We start from the raw sequence: 24,154 nt of genomic DNA on the forward strand, positions 1-24,154 counted from the left end.
ATTGCGTATGAGTGATTTCCATTTGCTCTATGCAAGCCGAGCATTAGTGCTGCTTATCAAATCATGTGCAATACAGAGATTTTGTATACATGACACACACACATATCGGCATAAATATTACGTAATATTATTTAAGGCAGCAAAAATAGCCATAGCGTGCAGCAACAACAACACAACACAACATTGTAGGAAAACGCTGAAACAATGCTGATAAAGCAGATTACTGAACTAATTATTTGAAAAGCAAAATTTAATTTAAGCGATGCATGAAATATTCCGATATATTCAAACATAAACACGGATTTGTGCACAAATTACACACATATATATTTATATACTTGTGTATAGTGTGTTTATAGAGTGTATATGAAGTGTTTGCGTGTTATTTTATTGATAGTGCTAGTTAAAATAATTTCTGAATTTATTATTATTGCTATTATTTGCTCATCATAACTTTGTAAAAGTTAAGCTCTGATATTTGCATATTTAAGCTTCTGAAAACCAATTAATTAATATGACTAAGCCATAAACCACACAGCGGAAAACCAGTATATTTGTATATATATATATATATATTAAAAAAAAATATATATAGAAGAACTGCTTTGTCTTTAAAATACCTTGAATGTTGGCTCTTTAACAGACATTATTAACAAAATTTCCAAAATTTCAAAGTTTTCCTCATCGCGTTTGCTATTTTTCCGTTTTCTTAGACATAATGCTGCATCACTCTATTTAATTTAATCTTAGCTCCCACACGCTTAAGCTTACAAATCAAAACATCGTGCAAAATATTGCTTTAGTCCAATGGTCAGCATACAAAAACCGTGCGCTGCGCTGAAAGCAGCTCGAAAGCGCCAGAAAGGAGCAGTATTTCGCTCTCGAGCATCCCACGGCTTAACTTTGCAAAACACAATAGACAAAAGCCGAAGAAAGGAAGAACTAAAAAAAACTCTGAAAGAAAACAGATCTTACCTTTCGACGCACAGTTTTTTTGTTGCTTGGAAATGACTTTAGCCACGCTGAAACTGTGCTTCATTAATCAACGCCAAATAACGTGCAGGCGTGACGCTCTCTCTCACTCTTTTTCTCAATCACTCTTTCTCCATCTCTCTTTACTTGCATTTATTAACGGTTACTTTTGTATATTTCCTATTGTATTCAAGGCCAAGTGTAGCAAAAAACTTGTGTTTGTTTCTGTTCCTAAGTTGGTTGGCATGAATTAAATAACTATGGTTTTCAATATCCTGACCTTTTCGTGTAACCGTTTATAAAAGTCATTGCCAGCACACTACTCGTATTGGTCTTAGGTTAAAATAAATGCGTAGTAGCAGGGGAGATGCGTCCAAATCACCGAGGTAGAGTTTTGTGATTTTACTTCTCTGACCTTTTTTCCTTAACAGTTTTTACCAGCAGAAGATTCTTTTACATTTTTGAGATTCTCTGCTACCATTTGTAGAATATTAAACAAAAGACACTGTGATTGTTTGGTTGACTGTCACAATGTGTATCAGTTCGTACTAAATAATATGTTTTTTTTTTTGGTTTGATTGACCATCTTGTGGGTTACTGGAGCAAATTCGCCTTGAGTGTGACAAATGGTCATTAGATTAATTATTTACTGACTACATTTTCAACAGAGATTGTTGGTTTGGACTTTATAAATTTCATAAAAATTTATTTGATTTTTACTTCAACACTTAAAACTTTTTAATGGGTTGTGTGTGCTGACGGAGGTTTCTATTAAGATTATCGATAAAGTTAAAAAGTTTCAAAGCTTTTTTTGAAGACTTTTCTAACTGGTTTTTTCAATACGAAAATCACTTTCACATCAGTTGAATGTCGGGATTAATTTTCTTAACTTTAGCTTCGTTGCTGCAACGATGTCCTCCATTTTCGCTAGATACGTATATAGCTCTGTGTGACTTCTTTCTATTTTCAAAAATAAAGAGAACCGTCGTCTTAGAACATAGATTAATATCGCTGAAAGCACTACAGGCAATCATAAAAAAAATCGAGTTTGGACTATATTGAAACTAGGGAAAATATTCAACTGATTTTTTCCTTTGTAAACATATATTTTCAAAAAGAGCAGGTTTCGGTATTTCAATACTAGACCTCACAGATTGACCTATATAGGGTTTGTCCAGAAAGTAATATGACCGATTTACTGCCGCCGCGACTGTACTTCAGGGCGAGCGCCGACTGGATTTGGTATAGGGCGTTCCGCGAGCGGCTGGTTAGTTGTCTCCGAACACTTGGATGGTCAGGACCAACATTTTCGCGCGACGTGTATCTGTAAGTCATGCAAGTTGAAAATGCAGCGTTCGTTAGAGCAGAGGTACACGATTAAATTCTGTGTGAAACTCGGTAAATCTGCGACAGAGACGTTTGGTATGTATGATCTAGCAGGCTTCCCCAGATGTTGCTTTAGCAAAAAGTGGTGTGCTTCGGTGGCACCAGGCCTTTTGGGAGGGCCGGGAAGAGATCGCTGATTAAGACCGGAAGAATGACCAAATCCAAAGTGAAAACGATGCTCATTTTCTTTTTTGACATCAAAGGCATCGCCCACCATGAATTTGTTCCTTCTGGACAAACCGTCAACGCCAAGTTTTACGTGAAAGTCCTGAAGAGACTCAAACGAAGGGTCAATCGAGTCCGACAAGACATCGCAGCCGAATGGAAGTTGCAATCCGGTTCACACCTCCTAACCAAGGCGGGCATCCCAACGCTTCCTCAGCCGCCCTACAGCCAAGATGTGGGCCCCCCTTCCATTTTTATTGTTCCCTTGCCTGAAAGGGTCGTTAAAGGCAAGCATTTTAAGACGACAGACGGGAGCCAAGCAGCATGCACCTCGCCTCTCAAGGTTATTCCGGAGAATGCCTTCCGTGACGCCTTCAATACTTAAAAATCGTGCTGGCAGCGCTGCATCGGCGCAGAAGGAGCCTATTTTGAAAGTTTTTAAAGAATTGTAACGACTGGTTGAATAAATTTTTTCTAATCGACTCAGTCCTATTTTTTTCCGGACAAACCTTTTATTTTCGATATCCGGCAGCTTGAAATGTTATGAACCGATTTCGTGGTTATAGTCCGATTTCGTTAATTTTTGCATTGTGTATAAAAAGGTCAGAGTAATGTAATACACCAAATTTGAAATTAGTCAAGTAGTTACTGAGATATAGGATACGATGGCACGCTCATTGTCCTTTTATACAGGCTCCTATGCCTAACTTCTCGTGTGTTTCAGACATTACTGCCTCTCAACTAACCAACCGACAGTTATACAGTTAATATACCAACGACTTGCACTTTTTCAGAGCAGGAGAGCTTAAAAACAAGCTCACTTGAAATAAGTGTGAATTTTCACCGAAAACTTTAAATATTTGTTTATTTTAATTTGCTAAAAAATTGCGTTTCAATTTGCCAAGCAATTGCCATATATCCGCTCATCCATTGGAGACTCTCTTAACATGCCGATTTCTTATTGCCTGCTGCAAAATCAAAAGATAGTAATCCGAATCGGAAACCGCTCAATTTATTTTACGATTTGAACGGCGACCGAGTGCCCAACTGTCGGTCACTTGTTGTGACGCATGCCAATGAGCTTCGCAACCGGAAATTTAGGTTCTGGCATACGAAGCCAAAGTGATGGCGGAAGCACTTAGGGCACTCGCTCGCCAAGCAAACAAACAAGCTGACGTGACGCCGTCAGCTACATACAACTGTAAGTAAATATACGGCACATATTTACTCCATACAGAGTACATAATAACTATATGTTTGAGTGTTGTTGTTGTTAGGCAAACACTCCAGTTTAGCTTACACGCTGCTTGCTTCGTCGCTCGTCTCTCATCACTGCTCGCCTCGTTCCATGCCAGCGCCAACATCATTCAAGCGCACACATTTGCACTTGATTAATGAATTTATGGTTGCGTTGATGGTGATGACGTTTTCACCAGAATTAGTGGGTAGCATCAGCACCTTTCCGCTACGCACCGAACCACAACCACTTATAACCGTACTCACCTATATAACACACTATATAACACATATGTGTGTGTACACGCACACATGCACGCAATTTAGTCTCGGTTTACGCTAAGTTTTCATCGCTCATCGCTCGTGTGTTTGTAGTGGTGTTGAGTTAGGTGTGCGCTGGTTATACTTGCTCGTGCTTCACGGCACACAATTCAACAAAATCAACACGGTCAAATGGACATACAATGCTATGTGTCTATTTATATACACCTACATATGTCTTAAGCTGAGTTAGTAACTGCTAAAGTAGTGAAAGTTATGCGAAAAGTTCTTGCAATGTATATTTCCTCCTTTTGTTTTTGTTTTTGAAAGCGAAACCCGCAGACTCCAATCACTGCCAAGTGTTTGCTAAAGCAGTTCTGCTGCACGCTCAAATGATGTCCACCTTACGTTGCCTCCGTTGCGTATTCATTTCTCGAAAAACTGTTTGCTTACTTAACTTAACAATACTTAGACTTACTCGATTAGGAATTACATAACTCAAGTGATTGTTTGGGCCTTAAATATGCTCGCTAAAGTAGATTTTAATGACATTAGCTTGTATAAGCATGTTGTTGTAGTTCAAAAGCAAACACATTTTATTTTTTCCACATTTCATTTTTTTTTTTTGATGTTTCAATGGATTTTTCCTTTAAGTGAAATCGTTTAGCCTGCTAAAGAGTAGCAGCTTTCTTAAGGACGATCTTTCAACACTTTCGTTGCAAAGATGCAGAAACTAAATGTGAAGACTGACAACAAAGTGGTGAACCAAAAATAGCGGAAAATATTTTGATCAAATAAAGCTAACAAAATTAACGGAAATAAGCTTTGAGCTCTAAAGATGAAATTTAGAAATAAGCGGAAGCGTCTACGCTTTTATTATTTTTTCAGTCGCAGCTGCCATTAGCATTCATTCACCAATCGTTATTTATTATAAATCTTACAATAACAACAACATTTCAAGAGAAATCATTTTGATGGCATTTTATGCATAACAAAAACTTCATATTCAAATACGGCATTTTCCTGCTGCCTCATAAAGTATCTGTCAACACTTAATTTCACACTTTTTTCTAATTATCCCATCTACCCTAAACATCAAATTTCGATTAGCCGCTCATAAACTTACCTACTTGCAGCAAACGACTCACTTCATTCACACACTGAAAAAAGGACAACTTCCTGCAAACTCCCGGCAACTCCCGACAACAACCACCATGGCACACTATATATCCCAAATCAATTAGTACAGTTAATTCAATTTGCCAGTCGACATAAAAGTGTCATTTGGAGTGCAAACAAATTTCTAACAACCGTTACTTAACGGCAAGTCTGGATTTTCGATATTTTCAGCTCCATTTAGCTTAAATATATTTGTTGTTTGTGCACGTTTACTCATACCTCCCTTCCTTCTTGGACTTTATTTAACGTGTATGAAGAGAGGCAATCAAATTGCGCACACAAAAGTGAGTGACCGGCTCAGCATTGCAAAGCAAAGCAAGCGAAGTGCAAAAGATTCGTTTAATTCAGAGCTGAAAGTGAACTCCAATGATTTTGGTACATATGTGGATACGAAGTCGTATACAGGTATTCTCCTCCGATTCATATTATCAGTAGTCAATCAGTAAATTTTGCTTATCCGTGCAGTTTAATAGAGAATCAAACTCACAATTAGCAACGAGCAAAGGTAGTATTAAAAAGTCTTATTTACCATAATGGTCCGAGAAGTACTTCGACTACAACAAAAACGTATTTATCAAAAAGTTAGTTTTTTTTCTCCACTTAGTCATCTTATAGCTCGTTGTACTTGTCTCAGTCGGTCTACCTGCATGAAAGCTATGTTTTCTGGAAGTCTGCAATATAAGCCGCAATACAAGTTCCTCATTCGACTCAAATTTCTGTTCAGCGAGTGACTCCTTTAAGTTTGCAAAAAGTGGTCTGAAGCGGTCATATACTTATAAAAAAGTAAAGAATATGACAGGTGAAGCAGAAATGAGTAGCTTAGTTCGGCATATTAAAACTGATTGATTAAAATCAAGCTCTTATCTAGAAAACTTTGTTATTTGATAAAATATTTTCAAGCACAAGTATACAATCTCTGACGAAATTGTTCAAACCAAGCCATTATACCAAACAACGGGTTTTCAATAAGAGCGCTACACAAGTTTGGGATATCGATGAAATTCTTTATTCCTGTGAAAGTACATTCGATGCTTTTATGTATGGAAATCGATTTCTTTTACATGGCCACCGGGCACGCTTGCAGAAGTCCAGACGCTGAACCCGAGTTTTGACGGTTTTCAAGCATAAATCGACCGATACTGAAATTTCACGTTCGATATTCGTACGAAGTTCATCAGCCGTCGCTGGTTTGTTGACATAGACCATAGACTTGACGTAGCTCCACAGCAAATAGTCTAACGGCGTCAAATCGAAAGACCGAGTCAGCGAATTGATTGGGCTATTTCGTGATAAAACACGTTCACCAATTTGGCTTTCAATAAATCGATTGTGAAATTCGCTGGGTGGCTTGTCGCGCTGTTCTGTTGAAACCACATATTGCCCAAGTCCATATCATCCAATTTGTGCCAAAAATATTCGTTAGCGATTCCTATTCACAGTAATAAGCCGGTCTTGACCATCACGAAAGAAGAACGGTCCAATGACGTCGCCGACCCATAAACCGCATCAAACCGTAATTTTTTCGGGATTAAATGGTGTCTCATGGAGTACTTGTGGATTGCTGCCTGACCGATAACGTATATTTAGCTTATTGACGAAGCCGTTCATCCAGAAAGAAGCCTCATCGCTGAAGACCATTTTTCGATGCAAATCTGAAGCATTTTCAAGTTCTTCAGCACAATTCACGAACATACGACGATTCTGGTGGTCAAGTGGCTTCAATTCTTGCGTCAATTTGATCTTGTAAGGATGTAGGCAAAAATCTTTTCGCAAAATTCGCCACAACGACGTTACAGAGATGTGCAAGGACGTGTGAGAGACTGATTTGAGTCTTCCTCAATTGACGCACTAGCAGCAACAATATTCTCGACACTATGAGCTTGAACACTAACTCACTGGCACGGGAACATTTTGTACGCTGCCTGTGGATTAAAATTTTTCTACTAAACGTTCAGTTGTTGATCTAACAGGATGATTATGACGACCTTAAATGGGGCGTAGCGATCTTAAAGTTGAGGCCATTCACTCCGAATTTCGGTGATAAGTTTTAATAATTTCAGTTCGTTGTTGGATTGTATATCTTTCTATGATGAAATGGCAGACCTTATTGAAGAGAATTGTCAAAAGAGCGGGAAAAAATATGGCGTTGTTGTATGGCATGGGAACTATTTTATTTTTGGAGGGTATTATAGCTTCGGTACAACTGAAGATACAGTTTGTTGTAGTTTAGAAATAAAGTGAGATTTTTTTTCAATAATCGAAATTCGATTTCATCCTCTCTCAAACGGATTTAACCTCAATATTACACAACCAAAATAGTGAATACAGTATATCTTGTGCTTAATTGTTCTTACTTTGCTAATTAAGCTAATATTTCACAGTGCCATGTTTCGTTAGTTCTCGAATGCTGAAACTTTAAGAATTACCCCGATAACGCCAACTACTTTTATATCCGTATACACACACACATGTAACAAGAGATGCGCATGTAGCAAGTGAATATGCATGTAACTCACGCATACGCCAGCAACATTTGCTGCTCTGCTGTGCTTTGTTAAAGTCAAACAAACTTCCGAAAGGTCAGTGTCTATTACATGATTTGTGCAGGCAACAGCAAGCGGCAACTGCTGCTGCTGCCATGCAGACTGCTCGTTAAACTTCTGCTGCGCTGTGCCGAAATGCCAAAGCAATGGAAAATGGAAAGAAGAAAACTAAAATTTTCGCAAACTTTTGCTTTAGAGCGACGAAGAAGAAGAAGAAGAAGAGAAATGATTTCGTGCTTTTTGTACTTTTTCTTGTTTGTTAATTAATTAGCAACTTATGTAAGTAGAGCACTAAAACACATACACTCTCACACACATACATATGTATATATGTGTGTATTTACATGTAACTGATGAGTTTGCTTTTGTGCATGAAGTCATGAGCACGTCCAAAGTAGCAACAAGTGATTAAGCTGAGCAGCAAAATTTCTGTATAAGATAACTATACGTTGCTTCAGATAATAAGAGATGAGAATTTAAGCGTGGGTTAGCTCGTAGTGCTGTGCTGGCCGTTCAATTTCGCTTGCGCCTATTAATGATGATCTATTGTTATTGTTGCTCATTATCTTTTTTATTAATGGTAAAATTCTAAGCAAACTCCCTTGAGTTTGCATCGATGACTCAACTACACTCTGAAGGTATGCCACTCTGTTTTGACTCAAATATATTCTGAGGGTATGCCACCCTGCTTTGAACCTTTATGCACATACACACACACGCGCTTATATACCGGCTTACCAGTTGAGGAATTTACCTTCATATCCTTGGTTGGCAGTTTAATTTGCTGCTAATGTCCTTAATGGCGAGTGAATACTCGTTGCAATCGGTTTGGGGTGCAATGCATTGATATCCCTGATTATTTCCTTACACGCATTTCTTTAACATTTCCGCATCTAACAACCCCCGTTTGCTATTGCGTGGAGATGTACGCTTCGCAATCTGCTTAAAGAACACAACTGCTGTAGAATTCACTTTTTTAATTTTTTGTTGTGTCTTTATTTTTTTTATTTTTTTTTTATAGATTTTTTTTTCTTTATCTTTTTTTTATGTCATTATTTTTTCTTTATTTATTTTTTTTTATAGATTTTTTTAGTATCGGCATCTTATTTGTTCTGTTTTTGTTCCTTTCCAGCTCTGCCAACGGAAATTGAAAATGGTGATAATACAGCGAACGCGCAGTTCATTGAAGGTGAAGAGGAAGACTACGATGATGAGGAGAATGAGGAGTATCCAGGTAAGTGCCTTTCACGCTTTTTATGACTCTTAAGTGTTGTTGGTGTGAACTTCGCCAGCCATTTAAATTCGTATACCTGACAAAAATTCTAATTTCACTGTTTGTGTTTTTTTTCTCTCTGTTCTGGCGCACTTAGAGGAGAGTCTTGTCGAGCGGCCGTTTAAATTTGAGGATTTTGCCAAGAGGTGAGTGAATATTGAAAACATTACAATTATAAAAATATAGGAAAAGTGGGGATGATGAGGTCAAAGCGAAATCGATATACCAAATTATGATATGAAAATGAGGGTTGCAAATAAGATTTTAATTTCGTAACTGAAGTGGCGATTTGAATGAGACATAAATAAAAAAATAAATGCGGTATTGTTTTCAACATACCAAATCTTTTTTGTTTTTAATAATATAATATAAATAGTTATAATAGAATATCTAACTAAATATAATAGAAATTTTCACTTTTCGTTAAATAATACGTTACAGAGATATTTAAGGAATATTAATGCCAAAATTCAAGTAAATAAACTGATTCGAGCTTGAGATATCATGAAGTGTCGAAACATGCTTTTAAAGCTTCGTCGTCCGTGACACTTAACGGCTATTCCTTTCAAGAAGTTATTATTGTAACTCTAAGCCCTCAAAATATTCAAAATATTATATTTATTTTAATATCTAGACTAGAATACCCCTAAAAAAACTTTGAATTAAAAATAATCTGAACGCCAAGGTAAATATTATGAAATTGCAGTCGACAGTTTTCGATATGTGTCGATTTTCAGTGTATTTTCATGCTGAAATTACATCGACTGAGCCATTTTGCGAGATACCACGTTGGTTTTCAATGAATCAATTGTGACATTCGCTGTGTGGCTTGTATCGCCGTCATGTTGGAACCTCATATTGTCTAAGTCCATATCATCCAACTCGATCCAAAAATATTCGGTTATCATTGAGCGGTAGCGATTCCCATTGATAGTAACGTGCCGGTCATGATCATCATGGAAGAATAACGGCCCAATGTCTCCGCCAACCTGACCAATAACACATATTTTGCTTCTTGACGAAGCCATTCAGCCAGAAATGAGTTTCATCGCTGAAGATGATTTTTCGATGAAAAGCCAGATCATTTTCAAGTTGTTGCTCAGCCCAATTCACGAACATACAACGATTCTGGTAGTCAAGCGGCTTCAGCTCTTGCGTCAATTTGATCTTGTAAGGACGTGGGCCGAGATCTTTTCGCCTCAACGAGGTCACAGAGACGCCCAACGCTTCAGAACGACGTGTAAGAAACTGATTTGGGTCTTTCTCAACTGATGCTCTAAGCAGCAACAGAAACATTTTGTACTTTGCCTTTCAATTTTTTCCCCTGGACTCTCAATTGTTGATCTGTCGATTATGACGACCTCAAATTGGACGTAGTGCTCTTCAAAGTTGAGGCCAGTGACTACGAATTTCGGAAATAAATTTTAATGATTTCGGCGCGTTCTTGGATGAGATATCTTTCCATGATGAAATGGCAAACCCTACTGAAAATAAATGTTAAAAGAGAGGAAAAAATGTGGCGTCGTTTGCTATCATTATCGATCTACTTTTGTAGCGTTCCTATTGAACATTGGGCATCCCTCAGCGACGATATAGATGCGCAGGTTTTTTTTCCAACTTTTTAATTTCTTATAACGACCTTTTAAAGCATTGTCATCATAATGAACTCTTCTTTAATTCCATTCGTATATGTTTGTAATTAAATCATGTGAGCTCACCTAAAAGTTTTCGTTGTAATTCATAAAATTTTCGTCTCAGTCCATCCTGAAACCAATGTCCGAACTAAATAAACTAACATAGAATTTTGCTTACAAAAGAATTTAAAACGAAACTAATTATTTTGCATTCAACAATTCCAACTTAGTCATGTTTCCTTCCAGGAAGCCACACTCTCCAAAGTTCCTCAAATTTTTATCTTACATTGTAAACCAAATTTTTTGCCTTGAAATTTTAACCAACTCCCGCTTTAAATTAAATTTGCTCCTACTTAGAATCAAGGTTTGCTGTATTGCGCCTAAAAGCAGACCATACCACATTAGCATTGCCGAAAACCGACACTTCAAATTAATTTAGTATGCTTCTTAAGCACGCCAAAACACAAAGCCAGAAAAAGGGTTAGCTTTCGACAAAAACAATTTTGCGGCAAACAAAGAAAGAAAAAAGCATACGAACAATAACAACAACCTGCAGCATTGCTAAGTAGCAGTAAAAAATGCAATAAGAAGTAAAGTAAAAGCGTTTAGGAATGCGAGCAGCCCGCGGCCAGGCTCAACTTAACTAATTTATTGTATTTGTCTGCCGGCCGGGAGTCATATTTGGGCAAAATAAGTGGAAAATAAATTTAACAGTTAGCCACTGCCGCTTTGCGTGTGTGTGTGTGTGTGTGTGTGAAGGAGAAGGCAAATGTGAAAGCGAAACTGCGGAAGGGTTCCACGGCTCAAGTCGCTTTGTGCACGAACAATTCCGGTTTTAAGACACTCGCATTTAGTTTAATGCCGCGCACTAGGTATTATTCTTAGTTAGGTTATTGTTGTTGTGCGGGTACTGCTACGCGCCGGAGCTAATTACATGCGCGTCAAGTTGCGCGCTCGTAAAAGGATTTAGAATGGCGCATTTCGACAGTGAAATCAAAAGTGAAAGTTTATTTGCTGCGTATTTTTAATTTCTTCGCCCACACCTCATTGCCTTGTGTGTGTATATACGTTTTACTGTTATTTTGGTAGGCAAATAAAAATACCGAAATTAAATTACTGTAACGAAATTAAATTCCGCTGGACTTATTTTTATTTCCGCCGACGGCATAATGAGCTTAAGGCGGCGCTTTTCCACCACCAGCTGTTTGGTTGTGTTTTTGTGTGCCTGTAGCGCTGTGTATGTGCATCTCTAGCGCTCTTTGTATGTGTTAAGCGAATGGAAGGCGCCAGCGGTAGTGCGCTTTTAGGCGCCGTGCGCGCATTTCACGAAATGAATGAGTTAATTACATAAGAAAAATGGGTTTTAATTTGATTTGTAGGCAAATGAGTGCGCGCACACACACTCGCACACACTTCTTCATTTGTGTACTTGTGTGGCTGGTTTAACGGCATTGCGATGTGTTGTGAAATGCCAGAAAACGCGGCAATTATTTGGGCGAGCGCACATGCGGTCCTCTGTGTTTGTGTGGCCGTGTGTTGGGTTTGACTTTAAGGCCAACGCCTCGTTGTACCTAATTTGCATTTGTTGTTGCGTTTTCTCTTCAGCGCGCTTTACTGGCATGCTGAAGTATTGTTTTTGGCGCGCATGAACAATTACCTTCTTGTGAAATAATACCAGCTCTCCAATTCCGCAGTTGCTACAATTTATTTGCTTCAAGAGAAATTAAAAAAATAAAAATTAAAAAAGAATTAAAAAAAAGAATAAAAAAAACTAGAAAAAGCATTAATTTCACACAAGCTATAATACCCTTCATAAGAAAAGAATTAAAGAGCTTCATTTTAAACGAACAAGTTGTAGGGCAGCTATATGCTATAGTGGTCCGATTTCATCAATGTCTTCAAATATTATATCCTTACTTTGGATAATAATTCTCGGAAAGTTTCATGAAGATATCTCGTCAAATAAAAAATATTCCATATAAGGGCTGGATTTTTAAAAACCAGTTTGTATGGCAGCTATAAGTTAGATTGATCCGATTTGAAAAATTTCTTCGGAGATTGCACACCAGGCTTAGGCAGTATTCTGAGCCAAATTTGGTGAAGATATCTCAACAAATAAAAAAGTTGTCCATACAAGCACTTGCTTCCAATCGTTCAGTTCGCATAGCAGCTAGTTATTTTAGAAGTCCGACAAATGTGCTGCTTCTTTTGTGTAGAAAAGACAAGAGATAAATTTCAGATCAGGAATTCAGAGACCGGAAGACAAAATCGCTTATATATAGACAAATGGACAAACCGTCAGACGTTCAGTCGGTTAGAGAGACGGACAGGGCTAAATCATCGCCGCTCACTGTGCTGATAATTTATATATATGTTTTTTAAAGCCGCCGACATTTCCTTCCGCCTGTTATAAACATGAACTTTATGGAAAACTTCATATATGTATGTACCCCGTTGTGGGTATAAAAATTACTATAAAAAAATGTTAAAGAATGCCAGAAAAGTGTGCGCAGTGAAATTAAACATTGGCGGCGTTCATTTTCAACATTTTCAAAGTCAATCAGACAATAGTTTCCCTTTCTAGTTGGCTCTAATCTGCAGCCGCATACCTCAATGTCATTCACTTGAATTTTATTTTTAATTTTTTTCGCCTCTTTATTTTCAGCGAAATCTCATTCATCTCACTGGTCTGGTCTCCACTTGACAGACCAATTCTGCGCTAAAGCTTACTTATTTACTGCTCTGCTTTTAATCGCCTTCTGCCCCACTCACCACTTCCAGTCATATTTACTTTTTTGCTTCATTATTTTTTAATCTTCTTTTAAAATTCATTTTCTTGTTTTTTTTTTCTGTGTTGCCTTTCCAACTGCTTTCCTATTTTGCAAAGTTGTGCAAACAATTGCGGCGCTGTCTCTGCATGACTCTCTGCTCTGCCAGCTAGTTTGCCGTCGTTTTAATTAAGGATCCTTCATCCTCCATAGCGCATTGGTGCGGATATCCTTCATTACGCTTAGTCAATTCGTTCTTTGCATTGCATGTGGCGGTAACGGTGGCGGCACAGCGATCCTTATATACGTACATCTATATATATTTTTTCCATTTGTCGTGTCGTACGTTTGCTCCCCGCTCTTGAGTTTTGATAGATTTTGAACAGAAGAAAAGCATCTAAAAGAGTGTAGTGATGCTTGTGACAAAGCAGCAAAGATAGTGGTCAGTGATTTCACACACAAAAAAAGGAGAAATGTATGTATGTTTGTGTGTCTGTTTTGTATACTTAAAGATTAATAAGAGGAAAAGTTAAAAATGCAAGAGTGAGAAGCTGCAAATATCTTTACTAAGTGAAGGCAATTCGCGAAGTTAGATTTTAGATTCCTTCAAAAAATTCCTTACTAAGACTTCAAAGCTTCTAGGGGGATAGTTGGGTTTCCTCGAGCAACAAACGACCTATTTTTAATATATAGTATAAATATTTTTCATATTAACAATCATTTCGAAAAAGCCCTCGAAAACAAGTAAGCAGAACTTCTTACGGGATCTTATAAAGTAAAATTAAAAAAATACGAGTCTTAATTAGACCATAAATCAGATATTGGACGAGGAAAACACATAATCTGAAAAGCTTATTTTTGGCAGACGATTTTACAGCAAAAAAAGTAAGTTTTGTTGAAAATCCAAAATTTCCAAAATTTTGAGCAAAAAATCTTTGGTTCAGGACTTTGTACAGTAAATCTCAAAGGCCTCTACAAAGTCTCATTAAGTCTAGTTGAGTCTTTTGCGGAAAAACTTAACAACATATTCTGAAAACACAGTTTTGTTAAAAACGAATTTAAAGTATTAACTGACTGTATATGAAGACAAAAAAGTACCTGAAAATTGTAAATAAAATTGAGAAATGCAAAATATTTCATTATTCATCAAAATTTATTTTGTTGCCTTCAAGTAATATACTTACGCCAACGATTTTTCTAGTCCTCGAAACGCTTTTCATAAGCACTTTCTGAAATGATCCTCAGCGAATTTTGTTTTATTTCTTCGAAAACGGGTTTAACGGAGCGGGAATTTCAGTTTGAAGCACAGAAAAACTTACACGCAGCCAAAAGTGGTGAATACAGTGGTTGATCGATGGTATTCATTAGAGTTTTGGCTTTAAATTCGGTACTCTTTTTGAAAAATTTCAGTTTTATCGGAACCAGTCGATCAAGAACGCACTTTATTTCCAAGATATCCACAAAATCATTCGAAGGGGCTCGCAGAGATGACTATGCAACCAAGCACTATATCCTTCGCTGTTTTAATATTTTCATAAGTTGGAGAGGTCAAATGTCGACCAAAACACGGGGCATGTCTTCAATGAGCTCTCGACCGTCTGTGAAGGTTTGTACCTTTCACAGGCTTTTGTTTTTTATAAAACTGAACCACCGTAAGCCCTTTCCAATATTCGTTATTTTTATGCATTGTAAAAATCACAAGGCTCTACTGAGGTGTACCTACTTAAGAAGCTGCTGTAAATGAACTTGTTTGACAGATCGCGCTCATATTTGGCATAACATTAAATTTTTTTTGACATATTCCAGGTGCTTTCTTGTCACTTCTACACTAGTCTATGGTATATAGAATTCCAGCGTATTAAATTGAAAAATAAAAATTTCTGGTAAACTGAATAAATTAAAAATTAAACAAACGAAAAAAATTTAATTGCAATTTACAGTTTTTCTTTTTCCGTCCTTGGTATTTATGACTTTAGTTTGAAAACCTTTGTTGAACCACAGAACGTTTGCTTCCCTGCGTCAGCTGTTGTTGCTGAAATTATTATATTTAAGAGTCAATGCGTCTTGTTAATGCCTTTGTATCAAGCATTTATAATTGCATTGTAACTTATCCAGTACGCCGCACCGTCTTTATACCCTGAACAGGGTATATTAAGTCTGCCACGAAGTTTGTAACAGCCAGAAGGCAGCGTCGGAGACCCTATAAAGTATATATATGAATGATCAGTATGTTGAGCTGAGACGATTTAGCCATGTCCGTCTCCCTACCCGTCTGTCTATATATATACGCACTAGTCCCACAGTTTTTCAGAAATCGTTTTGAAATTTTGCAAGCGTCATTTTCTCTTCAAGAAGCTGCCGATATCGGAGCACTATAATATGTAGCTGCCATACAAACTGAACGACCGTAATCAAGTTCTTGTATGGAAATTTCCTCATATAACGATATATCTTCACGAAATTTGGTATGAGTTATTTTTATAGAAATGATGTAATATCGAAAGAAATTGTTCAGATCGGATTACTATAGCATATAGCTTCCATACAAACAGGACACATAGTTACTAAAAGAAATGCACCTTTGAAGGGTATATTAGCTTCGGTGCAGCCGAAGTTAACGTATTTTGTTTTGTTTTCATATAAATATACTTAAATAAGTATTTATATATATTGTTGTATGCATTGTGTGCTTCATTCAATTATTTTTGGTCTAAAGGAAAAGCGAAAAAGAAGCCAGCCCGCGTACCGTCAATGGAAAACGCCAACTGCCTTTAATGATTAAACTGGCGACTTGGACGCCGCCCGCCACTCGCTCCGCCGAGCCATCAACGCGTAAAGGCTTTGTCAGCGCCGCAGATATAATTTCGTATTTAAACAGTTTTGTTGCGCAATCGTTTGATGGCGGTGGCGCTGCTGTTTCCCCTGCTATTGTTGGTCCGCTAAGCTCTGCCCCCAAGGGAACTAATTAGAGATTAACGTCAAAAATGACTTGAAACTTTTCATTGGAGGAGATTTAATTTTAAATGTCGGTTCAAACGTTCGCCCCCTTCCGCCGCCACTGTTGCTCTGCTGTCCAAAGTTGGCGCGGCATTCTTGTCACATTTCACTTGTTCGTTGCTTCCGCACACTTTAGCTGCTTAGCTCGAGCTTTTGTGTCGAAGCACTTGACTTGACTGCCTCGTCATTTGTTGCATGCAACCTCAATTGTCGGCACGGCTTTCACATAGATTTTGCGCTAATTGTGCTTGTTATTATTGTTGGTTTAATTGTTGCTTGCACATTTTGTTGGTGTTTTTGCTTTCATTTATATATATATCTATATAGTATTTACTCTTTTGCTGTTTGTTGTTGTTGTGCTTTGGCATTTTAATAGCCAACTTCAGCTAGTTCGAGTTTTGTGGCATTGAAGCATACTTTTTTAATTTCATTTTGCGGCTCTCAAGTGGCGCCCACTCATTCTTCTACAAGCGGCATTGTCGTTTGTGCGCTTTCATCACTAAAACTCCAACAAATACATACAAATCTGGTGTACACTCACACACTAACAGTGAACCGCTATAATCTTTATTGCCATTTTCAGCAACTTGCATACGAAAAGGATTACTATTTGTTTAGCTCAAATGGCACTTCTGTGAAAACCACTTAGCGCATATAATTGTGGGCAATTATGGGTGAAAGGGAATGGCGCAAACTTTTCGTTCAACTTGCATTGCCCGGCAGCTCTTGCTGCCATGTGTTTCTAGTACACCATTTTGGGAATAAAAAGCAAATAGAAAATAGCCAACAAATGTAATCAAAACGTGCTCTCGTCGGTACAAATACAAAGCCAACAGCAGAAAGCTCATCAACCAGGCAGTAGTGCCATTGAATATTGGCTGACTTGATTTTGCCTACTTCAAATTAGAAAGAGAAATATTTACTAATAACGAATGCGCAGTTAAATGAATATACGTATTAGACCGGGTCGAACTCTTTTCTGTAAAATCACATATACGAGAAAGGTTCTATAGATTATTCTGAAGAACTCTGCCTAAAAGACCATGCCTAAAAGATTTTTAATTAAAGGCAGGGTACCGGAAAAAAATCTGACTAATTGGTTGTATGGGAGAAATGTGATACAGCTGTCTTATTCGACCGATTCCGACAAATGATTAATAGAATATCAATATTCACGTCTCTATTAAATTTCATTCGGATATATCCAAAACTGAACAATAAATGTTTATAATCCCTTAAAGATCAACTTCGCCTTCAAAATCGCTGACTCGAAACCTGTTTTAGAACTGTATTCTTTAAGGTAAAGTTATGCGAAATATTTCGTAGAACATTTTTTTTTTTTTGATTTTTTCTGTTTTTTGCCTCGTAAATAAAGCCACTCTAATATACCAGATATGTATCTGCTGGCAAAGGGTGCACCATATTTTTGGTCGATATATAATTCTAGATCGATTAAATTGATTGGAAACCTCTTTAGAAATATTAATAAAATCAAGTTGGAAACATGACGCCAGATGTCTGCAAATTTTTTTAATAAAAATGTTCCATACGGATTCACATCTTGAAGTTTAATGAAATTTTGATCAATTAAAATCAGGCAGAAAGATGTTTCTATTGGCGATAAATTTGAGAATGGAAATCTCAGCAACGAAATCAGCTGCAGAAATGCCGACGTTTTGTGAATTTTCCACAAGAAACTTCGGGCACATTTTAACAAGCAGAGAGTCGATGGAGAAAATAGACCACATACTTTACTGCTTTAGCTTAGAGAGAAGGTTTCAAGACAAACTAAAATAGGGTGGATGGCACAGAGGCACTTTACACATCAGCGGAGCATTCAACATCTAAACGATGGACTAAAAATGACTGATTGCCGTAATCAATTCACGCAGCTAGATCTCAGGCTGCTGTTCAAGCTGCTGAAGTACTGCAGTATCTTGCAGGCAGTAGGTTTTGCGGTTAGTAAAGCTGCTGAAATAGCTTATTAAGCAGGAAATAACATAAAGAACATCAAGGATCCATTAAAACAATAATCTTGCATCGTATTGGGTCAGAAAATGTCCTTTGAAATAGGGAGGTAATAGATGTAGTGACTACGGCTACGTATATACAGAGTTCCAGACCACAAAGGCTTTCGGCACACATATGAGCCGATGAGATTGATAAAAGTACAATTCGCCTAACTACCGAAGCAGTTCAAGCAAGACGCTGAAAACGATACGCAAAGAAATTTTTGAAAAGACTTAAAGTCGGATCAGTGTGAGATGAAATACCTTAATGGCATATAAGATCTCTAAGATCATACTTTTTCCTCACTTGGTTTCGAAAAAGTTGCAGCACGGTTGATAACCCAATCACAGGTCACAACTTACTGATATCACATAAGGCCATGCTATTAACAGTGAAACATGCAGAAAAAGTGGAAAAGTAGACATGAAAGTGATGCTGAAATATCTCTTCTTCCTCTGTTCGTCCTTATCGAGAACTTGGCTTAGATGGCTAAGAATTTCGAAGTTCACGCGACTGGATGAAGTCTCTAAATTAGTTATTAAGTATGTTTCGAACTTCGAAAAAACCGTTGACACATTGTAAATTTCAGCTCGTATTAAACTAAACGTCCATCTGGCATTACAAAAGACCTGCAGCATTATGTATATGCAGCCAGTATAAGCTTACCTAATCTAAATTGCCCGAGAGGAAACTTTAACTGATGGACCAGAATAACTCCTGTCAATAGGTACTACTTCGAACTGAGTAGGCAACTGAGAAATAAAGTCCGCTCTCGACGAACAAAGACCAATTTCTATAACTCACTCATTATTCCCGTCCTGCTATATGGTGCAAAGGCATGGACGATGACGACATCTGATGAGTCGACGTTACGAGTTTTCGTGGGAAAGGTTCTGCGGAAGGTTTATGGTCCTTTGCGCATTGGCAACGGCGAGTGCCGCATTTGATAGAACGATGAACTGTACAAGATATACCACGACAATGACATAGTTCAGCGAATTAAGAGACAGCGGCTACGCTGGATAGGTCATGTTGTTCGATTGGACTTCAGTTATGAGAGTATTTGACGTAGTACACGCCGGGGAAGCAGAGGAAGTAGAAGACCTCAACTCTGTTAGAAAGAGCAGGTGGGAAAGGACCTGTCTATACAAGGAATCTACAATTGGCGCCAAACAGTGAGTCTTATTATTGTGTGGCCGCCGACTTTTCAATTAATTTTTTTCAGTGCACAATTAATGTGCGACGCTAAAATCATTAATTAAGAAATTTTATGAACATTATAAATTTCTTATATCAATTTCTTATTTCCATCCAATTTGTATTTGTAAAAGTGAATAATGGACAAAGCGTTGATCAGCCTCTAAGCTATGCGCAAAGTCCATTGTGTCTTAACGGTTTTAATAATGAATAATGATTTGTGGCTTACGGCACTCAAATTTCGACTCTTAAGAGTTATGCTTGATAATTTGATTGAATTATGGCGGTATATATTGAGCTCTGTTTTTGCATATTGTAAAAATTACTGTTAAGTGGGGGTGATAATCCTCGGCCGTTAACGCTAAGCTTATAAAGTCAAAAGATAAAAAACACATTTGCGTGAAAGTTAACTTTGCTGAACACACCTTAATAAACCTCTTAACCGCCTGAACTAATAAATGCGTTTGCATTTGAAGATGCCTTACTCGCTCCCACTCTCGTGGCTATTAAGTGCGCAGTAAAAAGTTTTTAAAGAGCCTGCCATTTGGTCAAATTTTAGGCGGTAATTGCATTTTTATCGCTTATGCATGTAAATTATGCGCACCTTAATATTTAATCACCAGCGCATGTACACAGCCTGTAATAAATATCTAAGTGTAAGTGCATACAAACACTTGAACTTTAATTAAAGATAATAAAGTGCGAGTTAGAAGTTCAACGTCATTGAAGTCAGTATGGCAGCTGCTGACCGAAATGTATACGATGCGCTTACCAATTTAGCGTTCAAGCGTTTTCATGCATTAAGTTGTGTGTCATGGCGTATACGCAACCTGAAATTTTTGTTTGACAGCTTAATAATTAATTATTTATTAAAGCTTGAAATAGCGAAATTCGTTAATAAAACATTAAGAAAACATCGCCTGCCTTAATTGATATTGTAGTTTAATTAATTTACTTATTTTGTTAAGTGTCAATCTTGTAGGTAATGGAAAATTTTTTTTTATACATACTTTTTTCACATAAGCTCAAAATTTATGTGAAAACCTCAAATAAGCAAGTTAAGCATATTATATGATTGATCATCGTCTGTTCTTTGATGGCGACATATTGTACCAGCTGGTTGTTGTCGTCTTCATCAGTCACTTTGTCGCCTGAAATATCCCTTTTCCATGAAATATCATCATTTGTTGTCAATCCTCTTCAGAATCTGTAATGATTCTTCGAAGATGTCATCTAGGATTAGTCTGCTTGCTTTATTTGTTTTTTTCTTTTCCACCTTAATAAGCTGCCACTCGTCTATCCTGGGCACAAATTTATTTTGCAGCTTCATACACCGAAGGAGTTTTTCGCCTGGCTCCTTTAGATGGGGGCCATCAAATGCGAGTACTCTCTTTGGAATGTCCTTAGCGGATGTAAACTTCAGTTTGATACTTTCAAAGATGTCGCTAAACTTAGCAACGCTACCTGTAGAAAGTCCAGGAAGGGCTGGTCCATGGATTTTACGACTCTGTAGTCTTTAAAGGTTTCCAAGGGGTCAAACTTCAGGTGAGGACCCTACAGTTTCATTTATTTTATTTAAATTTATAGCTTAAAACTATATTCAACAATCTCATGTCGATCTCCACCCATCTTCCCTGCATGGCTGGCTCTGGCTGTTAAGCCCTCCTCGTCTCTGAACTCTTTCTTTTAACGGTGTCCGTGATACGTTAGGAGATTTTTGTATGCTTCCACTATTTGGGTTATGCCTTTATCTCTTCGACATCAACAGAGATGTCAGCGGATCTGACTGATCTTTGGCTATCTTCCCAAGTAAAACGACTGCCTCCCGATACCGGCTTTTCCTCAACTGATTTAGAGATTTTTTACGCCTTTTGTGCTGTAATTCACAATTCGGTGGATGGATCTATATTTTTGTTTTGGGTACTTTAGCTGGTAGTCTCTGTTTTTGCTGCTGACACTACTGGCGTACTTTGGCTTGTACAGCCGGGAGTACTCTTAACGATCTCCTAACTGGAGTTGAAAGGCTGTCCTCATCGGATTCTGTTATAGAGATCCGATATGTTGTAATGTTTGTCGAAACGTTGGTCATCGAAAGTATTATTTGTTGTTGTTGTTTTTGCTGTAGTGTTGATATTTTTTTTATCATTCATGTTTGGTCCCCCAAGTTAGCCATAAAGGGTTGGTCACTCATCCACAGAGCTAATATGTGTAGAGAAGGCGTTTAATGCATCCGATCTCGCCCGGGCGAAGGAAGGAACCGCTCGCGATCAGCCATTTAATTACCACCCGCTGACCATTCAGTCGTCATCACAGGTGCCTCAACACCTGAGGCAAGAATTTATTCATTCAAGTGTGAATTATGTGGTATCCTTCTCAAAAAGCGCATTTTATAAGCCTGTCACACTTGAGTGTACTTTAAGATTCAATATACATTGATATAATAGCTAAGAGAACTTGTTACACAGCGTTGCTTTGGTTAATGAATATGCCTCCTTTTTATTTACAGTTTATGGAATGTGTTCGGTCCCTATATATTTCTTAACTTGTTTCTTGTTGTTGCTGAAATTTAAAAAAAATTTTAAATATTTAAAAAGAATTGTTGTTGCATGGTTTGGTAGCTCATTAAAGTCCAAAAATATTTTAATCGATTTCTTAGCTTTTGTTAAAAAGTCTCAATTGAGCTTCATATTCCATAACGTTAATAAAGCAAACATTTTGACATATATTCACAATAGTACAAGTAAAATTTTTATAGTTCATCAGTAAATATTTCATTTCATAGTAAATATTTTCTGCTCTAATACCCAAATTTATTTCAACTAATATTTGGTTGCTTAAAATATTTTTTTTTTGTTTTTAAGAACACAATTCAAAGTAAAGCTAGTTGAGCTATGCACACTTGCGGCAGAATTGCCTTCGACTTAGTTAGCAATAAATAAGACTTAAATTGAAAAAAGAAAAGAATTTTGCATTCACAATCATTTTTAAGCCGATTAAAACAGTTTACCGCCCAAGTTTTGCAGGACTTGATCTCAGCAAACAAAGGACAGCATGCAAAGGGCAAAGCAGTCGTAAAGCTTGTGGTGGAACTAAGACTAAGAAGGTGCCTATTTCTGCTTAAACAAGAAGCGTAGCTAAATTGGGTATTTCGCATGTATTTACCTCAATTATTTTGTATTCCCAAACGGTTTTGTATCAACAGACTTAAAGTTATTATTTACTCACTAGTTAGTTAGGAGCTTAAACGCTTTTGTGCTTTACAAATTTTCACGTTCGAGGAAATAGTATTTTAAACAATAAGAATATTGGTTTTTTAAGAATTTTTGATAAGCTTTTGGCTTAACTAAATCGATCGAAATGAATGTGAAATATAGTTTGGTTTACAAGTATTTATTAAATGGGCAATAGCTCTATACCACAGCCACTCTCTTGGTGCTGATTGAAAGCAAGCAATTTGTTCACTTTGTAGTTGTGTTTTAAATTATTTATGAAAATAAAGACTTATGATTTTTTTGAAAAATATGAAAACTGCAAAAGTTGGTTAATCAAACCAAGCTTTTCTACTCAGCAACTTCAGCCATAAAACCAATAAAGTGTTTACTTGCTTTCGAAATTTCAATTCTAGTACTACCACAAAACCAAATACTGGTTCACAGGCATAAAACAACAACCATAGTCTGTTACCATATTTATTGTTATTTGCAAAAATATTCACATATAAACAAATGCAATTTTATAAACTATTGAATTGATGTCAATGAATATACGTCAAAGCTTACAGAATGCTCTTAAATTGTGTTTAGCAAACACGGAGCAAGCAGCTGAGAACCAGTTAATCGGTCATGCAAACCAAAAAGTGTTTTTGCTACTCCCATGACACCAGCATCGATTGCATATACATATTTACAATTTGAGACATTGCTGTATTGTCATGTTTTATTGCCCACGAGCATTGACGGCTTTTAGTTGTTGGGCTTTCACACTTATATTAAGGTGGGTCAAAAAGAGCGAATATTTTTTGAGCTTTGGAAAAAATAATTTCTTAGACACTTTTACGAAAATCTCACAAAATAGTTAATTATTCACCAATATTTATTTTTGTGATGGCCTTCAGCTCCTTCAGAGAATTTTGTTTTATCTCTTCAATCGTCTGAAAACAGGTTGCACGGTGCGGCATTTTCAGTTTGGGGAACAAGAAAAATCTCACGGCGCCAAATCTGATGAATACAGTGATTGATGGATGGTATTCATTGCTTTTTTGATTTAAATTGGTTCACAATCATAACTCGATGTGATGGTGGGTTATCATAAAATTCATGAATTGTTCTTCCACAATTCCGGCCGTTTTTGTGGGATATCCTCATGCAAATGCCTCAGTACGGCCAAATAGAGCTCTTTATTGATCGTCTGCCCCTCCGGAACAAACTCAACTTGCACGAAACCACGAGTATCGAAAAAACCGATAAGCATCATCTTGATTTTTGAGCAGCTTTGGTGTGGTCTTTTAGGTTTAGGCTCGTTTTTTCCTTCCAT

General features: G+C 37.2%; 1 protein-coding gene across 1 annotated transcript in view; it reads left to right on the forward strand.

Moving 5' to 3' along the window:
* LOC105231878 (protein timeless homolog) overlaps nucleotides 1-24,154 on the forward strand; it is a 455,353-nt gene that overhangs the window by 413,902 nt on the left and 17,297 nt on the right. The window contains exons 12-13 of the mRNA XM_049448228.1: nucleotides 8,875-8,976; nucleotides 9,113-9,161. Of these exons, the coding sequence (XP_049304185.1) occupies nucleotides 8,875-8,976; nucleotides 9,113-9,161 (151 nt within the window). The remainder of the gene's footprint in view (nucleotides 1-8,874; nucleotides 8,977-9,112; nucleotides 9,162-24,154) is intronic.

This window comes from Bactrocera dorsalis, chromosome 2, assembly GCF_023373825.1.
Source record: "Bactrocera dorsalis isolate Fly_Bdor chromosome 2, ASM2337382v1, whole genome shotgun sequence".
Taxonomy (NCBI): domain Eukaryota; kingdom Metazoa; phylum Arthropoda; class Insecta; order Diptera; family Tephritidae; genus Bactrocera; species Bactrocera dorsalis.